A 22,233-nucleotide genomic window follows, 5' to 3' on the forward strand; every position below is an offset into this window, starting at 1 on the left:
TATTTACGTAAAGTAATGACTTTGTGATAAAAGTATGACCTGAACAAAATGAAGTCACTGGTAATCGAGCGAGTTTGCATTTGTGTACAGATATATGGGACAATAAGGATATTGAATTTGTGATCAAAAGCACATTATTGTCAGTACCCCATTGTGATAGATTGATCTGTAACAATTATGTACTTAATAGCTCATGGATAGTTTTCATGGAGATGACATCCTGCATTGTTTACAGATTTATGTGATTCAAGATCCAGTGTATATTTTAGGACGTGTGTAGGACTCTATGGAGTCTAATTCCACATAAGGATGAGTTATAGGGAGAGTAAATGAAAGGTAACATTGAAGTGTGTTATAAGGATGTGTTATTTTAATTCGAGGGGAAAAAAAATATGTTCTGTGCATATTAGAAACTAGAAAGTAGTGAGTTTTTCCATTTCTCCTATGAAGGAAGGCTGAGAGAGTTGGGGTTCTTCAGCCTGAAGAGAAGAAATCACCAGGGAGACCTCATTGTGGCCTTTGAATATATAAAAGAGGCTTATAAGAAAGGTGGAGAAAGACTTTTTACCAAGGCCTGTAGTGATAGTGTAGAGATTCCATCCTGATAGATTCAATCCTGCAAGCATACAGCATGCCAGAGTTTAGGAGATGGAAATATCTGCACCTTGGTTGCCTGGTCTCTGGGATGAAGGGTTTTCCAAGCTCTCTTGTCTGACAATGCTGGTCCTGCAATGCTTGGAGAGGTCTCTGTAATTCTTTGAAGACCTTGGGGTTTGAGTAAATGAGAGACATTTGAGAACGAAGTGCAATGTCTTTTATTAAGTAGCTTTCCCAGAAGGCATAAGAATTGTCAATATATGATGCTGCTGCGTGGTGTGAATTGCACCTCTCACTTTTTTTCCAAAGACTTGGGTTTTTTTAAGCCTTTTGTTTTTAACAAAGACCAAACGGATTTCTCAGAAATGCTGGACATCTGCAAAGTCAAATGATTTGTGTGCAGTGCAGACGCTCAGCACGATTGTTTTCTCCCCATACTCCATTTAGCAGTAAGAACTTTATCATATCAAAGCAACCCAAGACCCGCTTCAAAAATGATGCTCTTTCTTTTTTTGCCTCTTCCCACTGCCATGGTGCAAGAGAAATAATATGTTCAGTGCTGAAGTGAGAATTAGTGAGTACCGCCCTTGAAATTCCTAACTGGAGGCCTCTGGGAGAAACACTGGTTTAACAAAAGCCAAAAACTTACTAAAGTTGAGAATGAGAATGAGGAAATAGCTCCAATAAGTAGATGCATCACTAGTTTAAAATAAGAAAAACCTCTTTTCTCTTGTTATGCTGAAAAATACCTGAAACTTTCAATTTGCAATTTTGTAGAGATTATTTCAAGTGAAATAAGGCAAACCAGAAGGAAAATGAAAGGAAATAAAGGCATTTTAATTTGTGAATTGCAGGCAAAGATTGGGTGTAGTCAAAACTTTTGTATTGGAATTTTTATGCTTCCTTACAAGGAGGATATTGAGGTCTCAAACTAGATAATAACACAGGAATGTGCATTCGTTTACTTGGATGTCTCAGATGTGAAGAAAAAGACTGTGAGGTTGTCGCCTAATTGATTAGAAGCAAAGAGCTGTCAGACATCTGAAGTGTGCAAAGCATAAGACTGTCCTCTAATTTCTAAATTTTGGCAGTTTTGATGCCACTTTTACTTAAATTTAGTATTAATCGTTGGGAAAAAAAACCTCTGCAGCCTTTCTCCCTTCAATCTTTCTCCCTTAAATCAACAGTTTATAAATGCAGTAGCACATTTCAGATGTCAGTAATGTATTTTTATCTGGCGATTGGTTACCGTGCATAATAAAATGGATAGGTATTGAAAGACAGAACGCTGAGATGCAGCATAGTGCTGCCTAAGAAGGAAATCTCCTCTTTTTTTGGATTTTCATTAGGTCTAATAGCTTTGGATATCCATGGAAATATAACTGTTTGTAAGACTAATACAACGTGTTGTGTAGTTGCTCTACTTGCTGTAATTTATGTAAATATTTTTGTCTGGGTTTGTTTTTTTTTTGTTTTTTTTGTTTTTTTTTTGAGGAATCATCCTTTCTACACAGAATTAGCTTTACCAGCAAAGGGAGGACTGGGAGAAGCACCTTGAACCAGTAGGTGACCAGGGATTTAAGACAGGAGGTGGCACTCTTGAGTAGCAGCTCTCTGCTGGCTCTGCTCAGTTGAGCTCAGATCCCAACTGGAGTCGGAGCTGGGCACCAAAAACTCAGGATCTGAGCCCTTTTTAATATTTGCATCAGTAGTTGTAGAGGGAGAGACTATGCACAGTGGAAAGGCAGAATTTAAGCTGTCTTGTTCTCATCTAGGTTTTTTTATTCTAACTAGGAAAATCATGTTGCAAACAAGAATAACTCCAAATAAAATACTGTACTGTTTTATTTAAATAAGAGGTGTGTCTAATTCTGGTCCTCCTTTTAAATATCCGTGAAGGCTGGGTGATCCTTTATTCCCTGCCTGTGGTCTGCAAGCAGGTCATGAGGTACTTCTATCTCCCTCATGAACTACCACAAAGTAATGGCAAGAGAACCTACTTTTATTAATAATATCACTGATTGAAATTTTTTAATCAACAAATCGGCACAAAACAATTACAATTGCCCAGTCTCAGCAGAGAGGGGAACTTGATGACGTCATTGCTGTTCCCCTGTGAAAATGCTTAGCTGGAAAAAGACAAAAAAAAGATAAAAATGAATCACAGCAGCTACATCGACATCCCACTTCTCATCTTTTTGGAGAATGTGAACAGTGCCTTTCACTGGGACGAGCAAGATGTAACCAAGACAATTCTGCAGTGTTGCTTATTTCCACTGGGTATTCAGTGTAGGAATTTTACTTGTAATTTTTTTTGTAAATTTTCTATATCTATTGGTTGGTTGGTTTTCCCTACAGCCCCACATTTTAAAAATACGTAGTTTGGACCAAATCTCAATTTACATTTTTTTTTTTTGCTCAGACGCACATGAAAAGTCTTCTGTTAAAAGTTTTCAGAGCAACAAAAGCCTTCAAATAAGTTGCAACTCTGCTCGATCTAGAAAGTATACATGCATGTAAGCCTTTACCCAGAACAGAACTGATTTTTCTCAGCTTGTGAACAAAAAATACAGTTCTTTTCTTTTTTTCCCTGTGGCTTGAACCCTTCGGTTAGCCTGTGCATGCCCAGATCTGTCTGCTCTGCACAGACACAATAGTCTACCTGGATGGATCTGAATGCAAGATCAGGTTTTCTGTAACAGTCCAGTCCTGTTAGAAAGAGCAGACGTTGTCATGAAACCTTTAGTTTAATCTTTTTATTAAACAAACATTTTCCTAGGTTTGCATAAGAAGTCGCCCAGCCGTGGCCTCCGCACAGTCCTTTAATAACCAGCAGGGTGTGGTGATTAAATTTCCTCAGAGGCTTTTCTTCCATCTGACTTCCAAAGAGTAATTTATTCCTCAGTTAACATCATCGCTCGCTTGCTTTGTTTCTTCACCTCCTTCGTCTGTCGGAGATAGATCAGTGAGTTAATGGCTGTCTTTTTAGTGCAAGAAGGGGGTGGGGAATGATTCTTTGAGCCTGATTCCCTAAAGAAATAAGAGGTATGTGATCATACTCCATCTGTCCCAACATTCAGCACTAATAACATGGAACCCCGTTGGCCATTTCACTTCAGATGGAAGAAAGAGGACTCCGGTCTTCCAGCTTCCTAGCAATTTTATGGAAATGGGTGGCTGGGAAGGGGAAAGAGATGCTACTACCACTTGCTACTATGGGAAAGCTTGCAGTGCGAGCGCTTTTTGTATTACACAACTGAAAATTGTTGTCTAATAGCTCTCACAGAGTTGGAATGACCCACAACCACCTAGGGAGACACCAACCTTCACTAGGTGGTTGCACGGCTGAGAATTTCTTCAGGTGGGGACGGCTCTCGCTGCAGTGGAGGAGGCACAGGTGGTATCTTTACTTTGGGTACGTAGAAGTTCTGCCATGAGATGAGCTATCACAACGGGAACGCTCACCTCACCTTCGTACTGAACGTGGGGCTGTGCCTCTTGTGTGCAGGTGGGGCACCTGCATATGGTTGTCGTGGTGCTCTTTCAGATAACGCTGTCTTTAAACATTCCTGTATCCTTCTGAAGGTGGGATGAACTGTAATTGCCTCTGAAGAAGGGTGGAACGCACACAGTTTTCGAGTGTCTGCAGCAGAACAAGGTATTTGTTCATTTAGAAGACACATGCTAAGTTTCAAATAAAAAAATGCGATTTTAGATTTATTTGGGGTCAAGATGAGCACTTGTCTACTTGTGTGCATTTGTTTTTTAAATAATGCTACTGAAACTGTAAAAGAAAGTGCAAAACTTGCTTCGTACAGCTGATCAGTACTGATCAGTACTCTTAGGTTGAAGGCTGAGTCTTAACAGTGGTTCTGTGTATTAGTTTAATTTTCACCTCTTCACGGTCGTGTTTCTGGGATCAGAGAATGGGCCAAAAGGTATTTTGCTGTATGAAAAAATGCGATAAACTTGGGCTTTACAATGACTGTGTTGCTGGAGAAAATATGGTTTCCTTTTTTTCCATAGCTGTTTTTGGAGTCCTAAGGACTCCGTTTCTGTTTCTTGGTTTTCTTAGGACAAAAATAGCTGCAGCCTGGGCTAGTTTAGAACGTGGACAGATGTTTTGTTCCAGATCCAGATGTGCAGAGGAAAGAGATTTTCCATCCACAGCCACACGGGTCCTTCTTGCTGCTACAGACTGACCTGGGGGAGAGCGGGTTTTGTGAGTTCTCCCCAATTCATATTAGGCCCAATTAGATAAATTATTTTAAGAAATTTAAAATCCTGGCCAGAGATGCAGCAGCTGGCTTGGCCTCACCTGCCTTAGCAGTACTCCCATAAACTCTTGGTAGCACATCTGAAAAGTGGTGAGGAACTTCTGCAGTTACTAATCCTATCCACAGGCATTGCTAGATACAGAAGAAATCATTTGTAGCCCTGAAAATAGCCTGAAGTTATACAGCCCTGTAGATAATGATAATGATAATTGTAGGCAAGGCTTCTGCCTGTACAAAAGAGAAATGAATACCATTTTGGCACTCGAATATCCAAGTGCAACAACCAGAATGAAAAAGACTGACCTTGTATACTTTTACAAACTAATGCCAGCGAGCAGACTTGCATTTTGAACAAGGCCACCTATGGAAATGGTTTCTTACACTGAGAAAAAATGTCAGTAGGTGGAAGTAGGGTATTTGAAGAACTGTTTAGTGGTTTGGGGCGTTAAGGAGATCTGTTCTGATCTCTGTGGAAAAAAAAAAAAGTCCTCATTAAATATACATTGGAGTTTTTAAGAAGAAGAGGTAGTTGGAGTTTAAGGGATAATATTGGATGAATGGCACGAATAGATATTTCGGGAACCCCTAGCTCTCTGTGTGGTAGGAAAGTCTACAAGACATGAGCAAATGAGTCCATGAGCAATGGAAGTTTTGAAGCCTGGTTTCCAGTGGATTTGTGTCTCATACAAATTTTTCCCCTGGCCTGGATGGCCTTTGTGTCCGTCCTAGATGGATTGTCCGATGTCTGTTAAGAATGGGGCTTTTGCTACCTCCTTTTCCATGGCTGGAGGCACCGTTTGGATCTGCTTTTCCTAGCTGGCTGCCTGCTTCCATTAAACTTGGGACAAATTTGTGTCTTGAAACCTGTGATTCACTTTGAAACGTAGTTGAAAAGCAGACACCGGATTCAAAAATTAATCAAAGAGGAAGTGAAGACAGCAGAACAGGCACTCATACACGAAATATGATGACAAAGGCCTTTTTTCCTCAGGAAATCGGAACAGCTGGAGAATGCACTTCCTCCAGATTTGGTGGTTTCCAGCACTGGCAAAGTCATCTCAAATTGAGGCACAGAAAGGGTAAATGGAACCAGTACTAAAACCTAATTTCACGTTACAGCCCTTGAAACTCTTTCATAGAGAGCTGGGGTACAGGTTTATAACATCGTACTCTTGTGGTGGGTTTCTTGGCCTTCATTTGGAACTTGGTTATTTATTAGGTGAAAACATGTATAATTAGAATTCCAGGTTTTGGTCTAAATCTATATGTAGATCACTTTTTTTTTTTACTCTTTGTTAGGCAGGTGTTACTGCTATGATTAATTTTGCTTAACCCGCTAGTCATTCCAAAGTAATATATTTTTTTTTCCTAGGTAGGAGCTGCAGTGTGTATGGATGAGAAAACAAAATCCAATAACAGGTGCATAAAACAATCTACCTGAACTTGTCTCTAGATCAATTTTAATAGGCACATTTTGTGAACCAGAACAATTTTCTGTAGTTCTTATCAACATTTTTATCAAATCTTCATCCCAGTAGGTCAGAACTCCATTGTTTTGCTAATGCTTTGGTTGACTTGAAAAACAGCCCTCCTTTGACTATTTGAGAACCTGCAGCTGAAATATGTGGCTGGGGCAGGCTGTGCTTTTGTCCTAGGGAAATAAAATGCTTAAATGGAAAATGAAAGAGGAAACTATCAGAAGAACTGTTCGGAATAAAAAACCCTGTGTTTTCCCCCTCTGTCTCTGAAAACTTCATTTAGCTCCAGGCATGGGTTTGAATAAGCTACCTCAGGTTTGCTAACACCAGCTAAAAATGTATTCTATACAGAGTAATATATACCTTGTATCAGACTTAGTAAGAAAAAAAAAGTAAGTTTCATGTAGATTATGTCATTGCACGTTAAAAAAAAACCAAACATGTCTTGCCTGCACAAAACAAAATGCTTTATCTAAGTGCTTATCCAAGGGCAAAAGTTTTTCCACCAAATAAAAAATAGCTAGTTTGAGAGAACTAGGACTGTAGATAGGTGTGATAAAAATACTTCTGTGCCTCAATGGAATTCTCAGGGTGAATGCACCGGCCACTAGGGCTTGTAACAGAATAATATTTCAGTTAAACAGACCGTAACTTATGCATCTAGAAAGTAGTAATGCTTCTACAAGAATTATATGGAGACTAGACCCTAGGACATGTTGTCCAACAACACAGCTCTTATCCAGGGAAAAATTCTTCTTAAATCTGAGGAAGTTAATTTCTATTCCCTGCTTTCTCCATGAGATAGTAGACTTCACTATTCGGTTCCTGCCTTCCAAGCCTTGCTTTTTTCAATTCTAATAGGCAGTCAGCTTGCAGGGCATGAGCCCTACTCTCAACAGTTGCGGTTTATACTGTTGACCAATACTGAAGTAGTTCCAATTAGGATTCCCCTCTTCAAGGAATTCAGTCAGACCAGCCAAATGGCTCTTTCGCAACACTCTGATACTCTGAGGTGGTGTGACTGGTGCCTTCAAATGCCTGGGCAGTGCTGGGGTTGTTTGTAAACTAGCACAGGTATCTTAACTGTTCAGATCTGTGCCTCCATGAGGTTAGCCAACACCTGAATCAACTCCAGGGCCGAGAAAGGTAGTAGTGGTGTGGGTTTGGGCTCCTTAGACCATTTTCCTGCACTGAGCATAATGTTTGCCAGCCTTGGGTATCATCTATGGGTATGGATGGTAAACAAGAGTTGTCTTCCCATCTGAGGCCTCCTTCAGATATCAGGAAGCTCAAGAGCCCTCTTTCTGTTTATATCAACACTTTATGTACTATGTGAATCTTAAATGAGTAGTTTGGGGTGTTCTTTGTACTTGGGGCAGTATGCAAACAAAATGGTTCTCACAATTCTGTGAGCAGAAGTGGTGTTTTTGTGTGACCTTGGCAGCAGATGATTATGGAAGCTGGAGATTGGGAGAGTACTTATGAGAAGTATCACTACATGTTTACCTTAGCCTGAGTAGTCTTCCTTTGGCTTCCTTTGGCAGTGTCTGGGTCGTGGAAAACAAGTTTTAATCACAGAGCCTACGTAGAGTGTGACCCTGGTGCCCAAAAGCAGAGGCCATACCCACAGCAGCCACCATCTTCTTCTTACCATGCCCAGTGTAAGTGGCAGCATCTCAGATCACCTTCTCCAGTACCACTTTCAGTGTTCCTTGGGTACTGTGTTGCATATTGTCAGCTTAAAAATTAACTGTTGCTCAAGAATATTTCACTGACTTCATTGGTGGATATCTAAAAAAACCTGAAAGCTGCAGCTCATGAACAGGACAGTTTTTAATTTAATTTCTTTTTCTTTCCTCTCCCTCTTTTTTTTTTCTCCTTGAAGCTGACAAACCTTGTGTATAGGGATTTTTACTGTCTGGTCTCGTGCCCTGAAATAGGACCTCATCATTCCAGACCAATTTGTGGTAGTCATTTAGCAGTACCTGTGCTAAATATGGGGATATTAAAGTTAACAAAAAGCATGAAGTTTAACTTCTAGAACTCAGGCTAAAAATTTAGTCCAAAGCATGGGAAGTCTGTCTTTTTCCCAATGAAAACGAATAGACTGAATTATTGAGACAATAAGATGGAGTCCCATGATGGTATTGTACACAGCTTTGCTTTTCTTATTGAAGAGAGCTCAGAAGTAATTGACAAAGTAAAAATGAATCATCCCCTAAATTTCAGCCAGCTTGTCTCAGCAAATGGTCAATAGTCAATAAAGAAAAAGAGGCAATTCAGAAAATGATTCGTTCCATCTATCTTCAATACCTCTTTCAGGACAGAGGAACTCGATCTTCAGGAGGAGGAAGGGATGCTGTATTTTATGTGCAACTATCATTGCTTAGCTTTCAAATTAATGCCACTCTAACTAGCCTACCCAGCCGGTTTCTGTTACTGGAAACAAATGAAAAAGCAGTCAGTATTTGCAAATGCAAAATTCTGCTGAAACACAAGTCATTCATTCTGCTATATTTCACCCTGCCCCACAGAGCAGCAGAGAAGACTTTTTAATTTACCCACTCAGAACAAAGTGCTGATTTGGCTCTGTGGTTCTTGGAAACCGTCTTTGCTCTGCTATTTCCTGTTATTTTCTCAAGCTGTGTAGTTCAGATGTGAACGGGGACGCACCTACCTAAAACTAAAATCCCTTTGTGCTTGCAGGGCTACGGCGTGATTCCGTGGACAGAGGCAGATGGGTGTTACTTGCCAGCAAAAAAAAAAAGGAATGGAAAGCAAAAGCGTGGCAGAAAAGTCCTCTCCTTTTAGTTTTGAGGATTTGACCTTTACTGTGGTTAACAGCCTTCCCCAACACCGACCTGGCTTGAGACGTCGAGGGGAGCCTGCCTGCTTAAATCACCTTTCCTAAGACTTTGAGGAGGGTGGGAATGTGTCACCGCAGTGATCTGACACCTCACCTACGTGGGGTGGCCTTATTTCAAAGCCTTTGGGATGGCGGAGTGAGTTAAAGGGCTTTCAGAATCTGTGGATGACCTGGTGGGAACCCAATGCTCGTCCTCAAAACCCGCTTGTACTTTCTGTTTTGCGACCTTGGCGGGTGAGTGGTTGGGAAAGTTGTTGACATGCCATCTGCACCTGCTTCACTCTGCCACCCAGCAATGGGTCCTTTCCCTTCCCAAGCGCCGCCGGCTTCTGATACCAGTGGGAAATTGGCAGCTCTTACATGAAAGCAGTAGATTCCAGTTTCCTCTTTTGGCTTATTTGCCGAGATAGGAAAGGAGCTGTTATTGTTATGGTCCCGGTGCTCTGTGTCAGAGCTCTCTTCCCCACATAACTGCTTTTGCAGTCATTCAAAAACACTTTGTCAATAGCATACGGCATCGTATCTTGTATTGTGTATTGGATTGCCCCGAGATAATTTTTTTTCCCCAGTATCACGGGCTTAATTCCAAACAAAACTGCACAACCTACGGTGAAAATATTTCCCTCTTGGTCTTTCTTCCTCATTTCTGTTAAAGACTAAGAGAGTGCAGAATAAAAGTGGCTATCTGGTGGCGGGGCCTAAAAAACAGCATAGTAGAATCAAAGTATGCTTTTTATCCTGTTTCTTTGTCATATCAAAAAGAGGAGGTGAAGTGGCATCCATTGTTCTTTCAGTTCTCTTCTCCAGAAACGATGGAAGGCTGTTGTGTCTTCTTCTTCCTAAGGGGTGTTTAAATCAGTGGGGTTGGGCAGGACACAGGACAATTGCCTCATCTCCCAAGCCCAAGGTATCACCTTTGCAGAGGACTGCAAAGGAGCTGTGTTGCTGACAGCCAGGTGGTGAATTTTGTTTCCACTCTTAATAGCATAAAGCAGCTGCTCTGGCTTTACAAGTGAGTCAAAGATTTGCTCTTCCTGAATGTGGGGTAAATTGTTTGCTGCATCCAAAGCATGTCTTTATAAATGTGCACTGTCTTTATTTCTCCCTCTCAGTTCCTGGAAATGGAGATATAGAATCATGTGTTTTCGTCCATGCTTTCATGTAGCGTTATTAATGAAACAGGTAATCCTATTTGTCTTAAAATCAAGGCAAATATCTTTTGTGTTCTGTCCATCTGTTCCAGACACCAACAGCACGCTCATCACCATGGTATTGGAACAGTCTGGTACACAAATAGCAATCAGCAGTTATTAACATAATATTATTACTTGGTCCATAAAGCTAATATTGGCAGAGATACTAGACATCACACAGTGTGATGAACATACTTTGTTCTGCCAGAATATGACAGTACTCTGTATAAAAATCAGTAAAAGGATGCATTTTTTTTATTTCATGCAAGCAGCATAAATTGCCAGTATAATATATGTCAAAATTTTCTCTTTACATCCAGTAATTTACAATCCACTGCTATCTTGTTGCAGAACAGCATTCTTTAGAAAACAAAGGAGGGGGTTTTTTTGCATGCATTAGATGAAATCAAACTAGTAAAAGTTCCATTTTCCCCTCCTTTCTCCCCTAGCTGTTGATATAGACTGATAAAGGGGTGGTTTTTTACATGCAGAAGGCCACTCATCTCGACCTAGATGAGTTATGGTTTATTCAAGCACGTGATCTCCTTCTGTAGTGTTGGAGGGGTGGCCCGTCATCGTAGCCTGCCAGAAAACCCTGGGTCACTCTGTTCCTGCACACACTAAACTCACTCTCTGCTTTTCTAGCCTGTGGAAGGACCTTTCAGACCAACTTTTTTCAGGACTTCTACCTTACAAGGGAAGCAAACCGCAGTCCCCACAAGAGATCCTGAACGCCCTACAAAATTTGGAGGTTCCCCACCAGTCCTTACTTCACACATCTCATTTACAAGCATTCAAAAGTCCAACTTCAGATGTCCCCTTCTTTGTCTGATCACCTTTCCTAGGATATAATGCATAGATTTGTTTCGGAGTTGGACAGCCAAACTTTCTAAAATCTCTGGTATTTAAATTGCTAGTTAAAATGAGTAGATTCCTCTGGGGTGGCATATTTGGGCCAGTCTGGTTAAATGAATAACCCATCTATAAATCATTTTTCTTCCCTTCTTAATCAGAATATCTTCCTGGGAGACCCACTTTGCGAGGCGTCCGTGCAGAAGCAAGTTGGAGCCCTCTCCAATCGCAGCTCCGCTGTGGCAGCTGTAAAGCTGTGAAACAAAAGTGAAAGCAAGCCATTACCAGTTCCTCGTTTTCAGGTGCAACAACGTTTTCTTGCTTCAGATGGTAAATTGCTGCTAAATTAACATTTCTGTAAGCGTTACAGCATCCATACAAGTGCTGCTTTAATCAAAGGGGACGTCTTTACCTGGGCTGGTTGTGATTGCGTCAGCCAGTATTACACTTTTGGTGAAGGTGAAACTTACTGGTCGTGATATTGGTTAAGCCTCCATTTTTGTTATGTCTTGTTATAAAAGTGGAGGCTCATTCCCTACGGCTCAGCTCTGCCTTGAACACTTGGCTGTTGGCTCAGCTGTGGGAAAAGAGTCTCAAGTGCTGGGTGACTTTCATGCACGTCTAGGTACAACAAAGGGCAAAGTGCAGCGTTTTTATCCTGTCGTTCCCTTTTATCAATCTCAGTTATGAAGCAAGTGGTGGATATTAAGATCAACCTTGACTTCAACCTTGACCCTCAACCAAGCCAAGTGCAGGGTCCTGCACCTGGGACGTGGCAACCCCAGGCACAAATACAGGTTGGGCGGAGAATGGCTGGAGAGCAGCCCTGAGGAGAAGGACTTGGGAGTGCTTATGGACGAGAAGCTCAATATGAGCCAGGAGTGCGTGCATGCAGGCAGCCCAGAGACCCAACCGTGTCCTGGGCTGCATCAGGAGAAGTGTGTCCAGCAGGTCTCGGGAGGGGATTCTGCCCCTCTACTCTGCTCTCGTGAGACCCCACCTGGAGCTCTGTGTCCAGCTTTGGAGTCCTCAGCACAGGAAGGACATGGACCAGCTGGAACAGGTGCAGCGGAGGCCACGAAGATGATCAGAGGGATGGAGCACCTCTCCTATGAAGCCAGCCCGAGAGAGCTGGGATTGTTCAGCCTGGAGAAGAGAAGGCTCCAGGGAGACCTTATAGCGGCCTTTCAATACCTGAAGGGTGCCTGTAGAGGAGCTGGAGAAGGACTCTTTGCCAGGAGGTGTAATGACAGGACAAGGGGAAACGGTTTTAAATTGGAAGAAAAAAGATTCAGATTAGATCTCAGGAAGAAATTTTTTACTCTGAGGGTGGTGAGACACTGGAACAGGTTGCCCAGGGAAGTTGTGGATGCCCCATCCCTGGAAGTGTTCAAGGCCAGGCTGGATGGGGCCTTGAGCAACCTGCTCTAGTGGGAGGTGTCCCTGCCCATGGCAGGGGGGTTGGAACTCGATGATCTTTGAGGTCCCTTCCAACCCAAACCATTCTATGATTCCATGATTCATAGACGTAGCTCGTTAGCCAAACTACATGCGTCCCATTATATTTCTTTCAGGGCCTGCCTCTCGCTGGGTGAGTGCCAGACTGTCCTCCAGGATATAGTCCAGCGAGTAGGAGAAGAAATGTCTTTGAAGTTGGCATAATTGCAACGAACAGAAAGGTATAGATGGAACTTTCTTGGAACACTCTCTTCTGTCTTGCTATCGTAGGCCAGTATCTTGGTTCTCTGCAGTCAATTGCTTTGGAGCAATGCTTTTGAGAAGAATGAGTCACTTCTGGCTCAGTTTAATGGCTTTATCAGGACTGAAAAAGCCGTAGCTGGACTAAACGCCGTTATTTGCAGTTCATTTTATGTAGCTCTTTTTATCAGGTACAGTGACTGCCCACCAAAAGGAAATGAAGATGCATCGCTTTCAGCTTGTATAAGAAAGATCTGTAATGGTTTTTGTCATCTTCATGAATAGAAAGTAATCGTGGAAGTCTTTAGCTTTCTCTTCTCCCCTGGTTGCAATGTACATCACAACATTACACGTTACTGTTGCACAGTTTTCCCTTGTCCCCTTAATTTTAGATAGGCTGCATCCTCCTCAGTAATCCTTCGGGTTTATGACATGGAGCAGAAAATGTCACCACGAAAATAGGAAGGATGATTATTTTGCACAGTTTTGAATGACTACCCGAAGGAGGAGTTGGGGGGGACTACTACGGCCTTGCAGTTTTGTAGAACTGGATGCCTCCCAAAATAGCTGCCCTGAGTGAGGTGGTCATTCAGTTTAGCAAGTGTTAAACTGATACACGGGCATACCCTAGAAAAGATCAGGCAGACTGCTTTGAATTAATGAGGGAGGCTGGGGTTCTCTGATAATGCTAATTAGGGGTTGATGGAAAGCACAGTAGTCCATCGCCCCTTCTGAACCATAGTTTTGGGATGAAAAGCGATGAAAAATCATCAGAGGGGAAGCTGTCACCCTTGTTCCCTTGAGTGTCGTATCTCTTCTATGAGCATCTCCTGTGGGTAACAGATAGGAAAGCAAATACAGTTGTCCTGATTTTTTCCTTCAAGTGCTGTCTCACATAATAAGCTTCCTGCCCCACCCCACTTTTTGATTTCAATATGATATTATTATGTCTTCTAAACCATGTATTTTAGCAGATTTTGTATTTGGATACAATACAAACATGGAATGAATATCCCATGGGGAATATTGTGTTAGATAACAGTCGAATTTGAATACTTAAACTCATGTATTCAAAATGTGACCTTTTTTTTTTTCCCACAGTACAAAAAGAATCTCATTAGTTAATGAACATAGGCAATGCATGCAGTATATAGGGAGTGACTGCATTTAAGTATTAATTACTTAAATAGCTTTTTTTTTTCTTAAGGTAAAAGGAGCAAATAATTTCAGTACCCTATCTTGTATAAGATTCTTTCTAATTATTTTTCACCACCATAGCCACTGGAATGTAAATAGTTGGTGGGGGTTTTTTTGTTTTTTTTTTTTTTTTTTTTTTTTTTTTTTTTAATTTCTTTCTGGTGAAGGTATAGCTCCTGAAATTACATATCTGTTCTCTCTCCTTTTGTTTGCTTTTAGGGAGAAACTGGAGCTGCTTCATCAGTGCCATTTCCACACTGTGGCTGGTCTCAGGAAAAGGATTGCATTTGATGAATTAGGGCTGCAACCCTCCCAGCCATGGAAGAATACATCTTACAAGAAAATCCATAGGTGACCAACAGGCCACATTGGTCATCCCTCACCCACAGCGGTAAGCAGTTTTTTGAGAGCTAGGAGAAACTTTCTGGTATACCTGGAAATCGGTCTAGATCTAAATGAAATTAAATTAAGCCTCTGAATACAGAATTTGGAATTTAACATGGTGTGCCTTGACAACAAAAGCAAAAAAGCACAATGAGTTTCCACTGTGGGTATTTTAGTCTTGGATCACACTTTTCCACTACATTTCAGCAATGTCTCTTGTATCCCAGTACCTTTGCTTTCATGTTTGTTTGTTTTTTAAGTTTGTCGGTTATTACGCAATGTCATTTAGAATCAACCCTTGTGTTGTGTTGAGTGGCTTCAGTGAATAATGATTGCAGGATTAGCCTGCCAGTAATTAAATGTTGCTGCCTCTTAGGTTGAAAGTGAAACACCTCTGTGGAATTTCAGAGTTTCTAGCTCCATTTAGGTTGTGCGTCTAAATAGTACGGATAAGTGTATCAGGTCAATGCAGACAGAGTGCATTCTTAAAAAAAATAGTTAAAAAAAAAGGCAAAAGAAAGATAGAGGGAGAAAGAAGAGAGCAATAAATGTGAGAAAATGAAAACAAATTCACCCAGTCATTAAAACTTTGAATTGCATGGGAAATTTTCCACACTTAGCTGAATCCTGAGTGTAATTTCCTAATTTTGCCTTTGTACAATCCGATAAAAGGGCTCATATCTGTGCTTATCTTCACTCACAGATGGGTCTTCAAAATTTGCAAGCGATAACTTGTGTAAAAAAGAATGTATTGCCTAATTCTGAAGCCTATAGATGTACATATGTCAGTAGGTTCTTTACTGCTTGTGGACTAAGGAATCCATTGCGCACTTGCTTCTCGTATTTGGTTTACTGCTATGCAGAGTTTTACCACTTGAATTCACTGATTAATGTCTTACGCAAAATGAAGCCTTTATTAATTTTATTTTTTCCAAATCTGCTACCAAAAATCACAGTATTTCACCATTCAAAGACATTTCTTTGCTTCTTGAAAGACTTTATTAAATGTTTCTGTGCCATCCTCCTCTCAGGACTGTAGTGGTGTCCCCTCCTGTGACACAAATGATGAGTTTCTGTGAGAAATATTAGGTGTGACACCTAATCCTCAACTGACACCTGAAAGATTTTAAATAAAGGTTATCAAGGAAAGGTCTGTCAGCTACCCTCAGTTAGTTCTGTCTGTCCTGTGTTTCATGAAAATGAAAGCATTTATTTGACTCTCTCAACAGATCCCAAGCCTAAACTTTTTTTCCTTGAGCTTTTGTAAACATTGAAGGGTTCATACTGAATAACAACAATAATAGATGGATCCCATCTGTTTTTCTGTTGATTGTTAGTTTAATTTAGTGTATGACTACTCAAAGTTTAGTCTGCCAGCCAAGGAAGGTATGCAGTTATCAACATTACTGATAGGATAAACCAATTATGTAAGCTTATTTTCAAGTCTCCCCAAATCCCATAATACTTAACGAAGTAGAACTTTTGAGCTGAAATGCACCTGTTTACAGAAAGATACAGCATCAAATAGAGGTCTCAAAGAGACGTTTGGGTAGACAAAGTGGCCTTTTTGACTGATCCTTTGCCCGTTGCCATTTTTAGGCATGAAATAGAACAGCAAACTGAAAAGAAAGTGTGGAGAAGAAAAACTCAGAGTTGTAAGGAAGGCTTTTGTGCTTAGATGGCTGGGGGGGCCCAAGCACTGAAAAGGTCAGCACGTGCTGTGTTTCGGGGGTCTAGTTAGTGCTGCATCTTTGAGCTGTAACAGGATTTCTCAAACCAGCCTTGGCAGGACTCCAGATCCATCCTGCGTGGAGAGCGGAAGGCGCCCGTGGGGCTTGGCAAAAAGTTGCTTGTCCTTTCCTCGTGAAGATAGGTATTTTGTTCCTGGGTGGTGTGGGAGGAGGCTACTGCTTTCTCTCTGTGTTGGTAGCCACCGTGGAAACAGATAATTCCAGGAGAGAGCTTAATGTGCAACTGCAGACCCAAATGTCACTGTAGAGGTCTGAGACTCTCTCCCCTGACACACAGCTGAACTGTACATGCACGCGCAAAGGGTTTCACAAATCTGCTAATAAATGACCCAAACCAAGTTAGATGGAGCCTACAAGGGATGAGCAATGCCAAAGGGCAAGAAAAATGAAAAAGCACAGAGAACAGTGAGAGAGAAATTCAAAAGGTAGATCATGGAAAGCGTAAAATGGTATCATCAGTGTCAGGACGTGAAACAAGGGAGGGTGTTTGGATTCTGTTGTTGAATCACATGTTGTGGGCCCCCGTGAGCGTGGAACACACCCAGGATGGAAGATGCTGCGCTGCTGTGGATGAAGGATGCAGAGAGGAGGATCGTGAACAAAGAAAAACAGAGAAGGTTTTGAAAAAGTAAGATGTCGGAAGAGAGAATAATGGCACAAAAGCTGGTATTGAAGGAAAGGGGTGAGACAGCAGAAGGAAAAATGAAAGAAAGTACAGCCACTGATTTGATTTGCTGTTTTTCATTAGAAACGTATCTTTTTGCCACTTCTGGATGCCATACATGTATATAAGAAAACACAAACTTTTCAACTTAAGGCACTAAGTCTCCCTTCCAGAACCCTGGCATCAAAGCCCAACAAAACAACCTTCGGTACTAAATCGATGTCGGTGTTAAATTCCACCCTGTGGCGAGCAGGGAGATGCCAGCCCAGCTGGATGAACACATGCCAGAGCACTTCGATGATAACCGGTACGCTGAATCGAAGCCTTAAGCAAACAGATACCCAGGCAAAGAGCAGAGCGACCAAATTCCACGGTGCGCTACCCTGCTATCTCTGCTGGGTTGCAAAACGTGTGAGTCAGAGGTAGCAGATAGCCCTTGGCAGGACCTGTGGTGAGCACTCGGATCCCCACTTCAGCAAACCTGAGTCTTCTTACTTCCTGATGCTCCTGGGCCCTTTTCAAGCAAGCAGTACTCGGCCCCAACGTCCACGTGGCAGCCAACCAAAGTCTGCGTCAAGAAGAAAGGGTTTGTTTTTACTAGAAGGAAACGGGTGGTGCAGGCAGGACCCAGAAAGCCCAGGAAGCCAACCCCATCCTGGGCTGCATCAAAAGAAGCGTGGCCAGCAGGATGAGTGGGGGATTCTCCCACTCTACTCTGCTGTCATGAGACCCCACCTGGAGTGCTGCGTCCAGCTTTGGAGTCCTCAGCACAAGAAGGACATGGATCTGTTGGAATGAGTCCAGCGGAGGGCCACGAAGATGATCAGAGGGCTGGAGCCCCTCTGTTGTGAGGACAGGCTGAGAGAGTTGGGGGAGTTCAGCCTGGAGAAGAGAAGGCTCCAGGGAGACCTTTGAGCCCCTTCCAGTCCCTCAAGGGGCTCCAGGAAAGCTGGGGAGGGACTCTGGATCAGGGAGGGGAGTGATAAGGATGAAGGGGAATGGCTTGAAACTGAAAGAGGAGAGATTGAGATGAGATGTGGGGAAGAACTTCTTTGCTGTGAGGATGGTGAGAGCCTGACCCAGGTTGCCCCGAGAAGCTGTGGCTGCCCCATCCCTGGAGGTGTCCAAGACCAAGTTGTATGGGGCTTTGAGCAACCTGGTGTGGTGGGAGGTGCCCAGGGCAGGGGGGTTGGAACTGGATGATCTTTAAGGTGTCTTCCAACCTGAACCATTTTGTGATTTTATGATCAGGAGATGGCAACCACAGTTGTGGTCCAGAGACTAAGCTGCCATTACAAAACCAACAAACAGGCTGGTTCCTCAGCTGGCACAGAGCCACGGAAGCTCAGCATATCAGCTCCAGCTCTGTCTTCTGTACCTCTTGTGGCACCAAAGATGATGATTAAAAAGATGCCCAGGATAGAACAGATGAAGTAAAGTGTACTGAATTCACCAGCAACCTTAAGTAAAAGCCGAAGCTGCTTAATTTATCCTTGCAATCATTTTACCACTGAGCTTTTTTTACCTTTCTTGTGGGTGCTGTCATAAATGGCCTGTGGGAACAGTGGAATTGTCATTTCTGGAGGTTTTCAAGAATGTTGCTATTGGGATTGAAATAGATGGAACCGAAGCAGAGGAACTGAGTAGATCATCTCTTGGTGTCCCGTCCAACCTCTTTTTTTTTTTTTTTTTTTTTTTTTTTTTTGAAAATCCTTTCAGTTCTAAAAAAAAAAAAAAAAAAAAAAAAAAAGTTCTAGGAAAAATATTAAACCCATTTCTGGAGGTTTTCAAGAATGTTGCTATTGGGATTGAAATAGATGGAACCGAAGCAGAGGAACTGAGTAGATCATCTCTTGGTGTCCCGTCCAACCTCTTTTTTTTTTTTTTTTTTCTATTATTTTAGCAAATGCATTCAGTTACTGCCCTAAACTTGCAGGGTGACGTGGCTTCCATTAGGCTTGTGTAACAAAAGCCCCAACTACCAAACCCCTCTGCTTCCTCCGTGGCTACTCAGGCCAGACAAAAACGTGGTGGTGTCGGTTCTGCAGAAGGTTGGGAAATCAAGATCTGAACCGTGGCGACAGCGCGGGGTAAAAAGTAAAGAAAGATATCCAAGTTAATATGTAGCCAGCTCATTACAGCGTCCCGTGTCCTGCTCAAAATAATTTTCTGCTTCAAATTTGGGTGACAGTTGCCACAAAACCTCCCCCGTGCTCACGACAGCGCTGAAGTAAATTGGGCCTGGATTCTGATGAAAGGAGCCAGAACAAGGTGCTAGTTCTCCTTCTTGGAGTTTCTCAAAAGAGATGCAGCTCACTGGAGTTGGACATCTGCCTTCTTCTCCTCCGCCCTTTACTTCCTAAATCCAGAATTATGAAGAAGAAGAGTTTGCTAACAGCGTTTTAGGTGTGTGGCCAGCACATCGCAAATGGGCTGGTGATGTTGCCAGAAAACCACCTGATGGGTCCTGCAGAGGGATTAAAATACACGGGAGGGCTGTGCTGAGTCCGAGGGAGACATCCTGCTATCGAGAAGCTAAAATCTGTGTTTGTTCCCCCAGCGCTCCCCGTATCCAAAAGAGGTGGTTGCAACATCTCGAGCCCTCTGGTGTTGCATTCCTGGGACCTGACCTTCTCGGCGGGGCTGCTCTGCATCTCTTGGCCTGCCAGCTTCCCAGGCAGTGGATCGGACACTTGGAGGGAAGGGCAGAGGAAGGCAAGAGGGGAAATAAACCCCTAAATTGTTTCATTCTGATTTTTATACGTAGTCCAGGGAAAAGGACACTGGCAGGAGCCGGGTGGTGGTTGAACACTGCTGTGCTAACACGACAGCTTTATGAGGAGGCAGTAACTGGGGCAGGAGCCTGATTCCCCCCCCTCCATTTGCTTCAAGACACAGGGGAGAGAGAGATTTACAAGGTAAAAACTGTGGTAGAATGGTAAAGAGCAGACCAGAACCTTTCTTTTGCCCTGTGACCGTGTGGCATGGGTATAGAGCTGCAAAATAGTGAGCGTTTCATACGAAGTTAGGGCAGAAGAGGAGGGTGGAACCAATCCTGTGCAGCTCGCTGCTTTCTGCAGGCTTCAATCCCTCATTTCCCGCAAGGAAATGTCCCTGTCCCCTGGCACACACCTTTTGTGGCCCCGGGAGGAGAGAGATGGGAGCAGGGGATGGCAGGTCAGCATGATGGTTCAAGGTAAATCTGTGCTCACGGCTTTTCCCGGGCTGCTCGGGTAGAACACCGTAGCCCAAGCCAAAGGCAATTCTGCAGCTGATTTCACTAACAGGATAAAATCAGCCTCTTTTGGTTGGCACAGGCAGAATTCAGCCCCGGAGGTATATGAATAATGTTTCCTTAACTGGCATCTGATATTGCTCCTTGCCCTACGCTCCCATTTAGCCAGAGACGAGCGAGGCCTCTCTGACCATCCGGTGGTTCGTGGTGTTCAGACTAGGAATCCCTGCTGAAGGCAGGACGGGGGACAGGACAGAAGGCCATACGCAGGTCATAAACCATCGCTCCCACCCCAGCAAGACCTCCTGGGGACCTGGGGGTGTTGGTAGACAGCTGGCTGAACATGAGCCAGCAGTGTGCCCAGGTGGCCAAGAAGACCAACACCATCCTGGCTTGTATCAGGACCAGCGTGGCCAGCAGGAGTAGTGATGGTGCCTCTGGACTGGGCACTGATGAGGCCTCATCTCGAGGGCTGTGTCCAGTTCTGGGCCCCTCACTCCAAGAAGGACATTGAGGGGCTGGAGCATGTCCAGAGGAGAGCCACCAAGCTGGGGAGGGGCCTGGAGAACAAGTCCTACGAGGAGAGGCTGAGGGAACTGGGCATGTTGAGTTTGGAGAAGAGGAGGCTGAGGGGAGACCTCCTTGCCCTCTCCAACTCCCTGACAGGAGGGTGTAGAGAGGTGAGTGTTGGCCTCTTCTCCCAAGGGAATAATGCCAGGACCAGAGGAAATGGTCTGAAGTTGGGGCAGGGGAGGTTTAGATTAGATATTGGGAAGAATGACTTTCCTGAGAGGGTGGTCAGGCACTGGCACAGCCTGCCCAGGGAGGTGGTGGAGTCACCATCCCTGGAGGTGTCTAAGAAACGTGTAGACATGGCTCTTCAGGGCATGCTCTAGTGCCTGAGATTGTGGGGGTCTTTTGTGTGTGTGTGGTTGGACTCGGTGATCTCAGATGTCCTTTCCAACTGTGAAGGTTCTGTGATTCTGTGCAGGGGCTGTGCGGATGATCTCACAATCCATCAGCAGGCTGTTCCTCCTGCCCTTGGAGCCGGCTGGAAGATAAACCCTGGTCAATGTGTTGTACTGTGGCCTTTGTCATGAAATAACGTCAGATAATATGTATTTAGTGGGGATTTAAATTCCCGAGCTGATTACAAGCAGCTGTAAAGACTCCTAAGGTTCAGCAACGCTCCGTGTACGAGGCCAAAATGATGGATACCGTGGTGGCCGTTCCGGTGGCGTTGAAAAGCAGAGGACTTCCGACAGGAGTAAATCTGAAAGCATAAAAAAATAAAAACCACAGTGATACAACTCAATATTAAGTAAGAAGTTGTTTTAACTGGTTGACCAGAAAATCAGGCTCCTTATATTCTGAATTCTTCAAGCTGTCATTTGCTCTGATGTCCCAGGCGTGTGACATGGAGCCACAGGAGGAGGGGGAAGGGTTTTAAACTGGAAGAGGGAAGATTTAGGTGGGATGTCAGGAAGAACTTGTTTGGTGTGAGGGTAGTGAGAGCCTGGCCCAGGTTGCCCAGAGAAGCTGTGGTTGCCCCATCCCTGGAGGGGTTCAAGGGCAGGTTGGAGGGGGCTTGGAGCGACCTGGTGTCCCTGCCCAGGGCAGGGGGTGGCACTGGGTGGGCTTCAAGGTCCCTTCCCACCCGAACCATTCCGTGATGATCCCATGAACCTCTCCCTGCCCCTCTCCCGGCAGCCAAATGAGTGGAGTAACCTTCACTGCGCCCAAGGAACCTCACAAAACGTGACCAGAGCACGCTTCTGATGAAAGAATGTCCTGCTTTGACAAAGATGCCAAAAAAAATTTAAAAAAAAAAAGGGATTGTTACTTATTATGGCGGGTTGGGGAGAGCTCCCAACCCCCAGGGGTGCCCATCCCCACCCCTGCCGGCCCTATTCTGATGACGCCGCCTCCACCTTTCCCCCTCACCCCACACCGAGGCGGGTGGTACAAGGAGCAGCCGAGCCGGCCGCCCTCCTCCATTCCCTCCCTTTCCCCTTTTCCTGCCATTTTCTCTTCCCCTTCC

At 43.6% G+C, this 22,233-nt stretch overlaps 1 protein-coding gene across 1 annotated transcript in view; it reads left to right on the forward strand.

Annotated features, from left to right (window-relative positions):
• The first annotated feature begins 8,004 nt into the window (after positions 1-8,004).
• The window catches only part of RAB1A (RAB1A, member RAS oncogene family), a 28,551-nt gene continuing 14,322 nt past the window's right edge, over positions 8,005-22,233 (forward strand). Inside the window, exons 1-3 of the mRNA XM_014964415.1 lie at positions 8,005-8,013; positions 15,163-15,173; positions 17,387-17,389. Coding sequence (XP_014819901.1) covers positions 8,005-8,013; positions 15,163-15,173; positions 17,387-17,389 — 23 coding nt within the window. The remainder of the gene's footprint in view (positions 8,014-15,162; positions 15,174-17,386; positions 17,390-22,233) is intronic.

This window comes from Calidris pugnax, unplaced genomic scaffold, assembly GCF_001431845.1.
Source record: "Calidris pugnax isolate Ruff unplaced genomic scaffold, ASM143184v1 scaffold219, whole genome shotgun sequence".
NCBI lineage: Eukaryota > Metazoa > Chordata > Aves > Charadriiformes > Scolopacidae > Calidris > Calidris pugnax.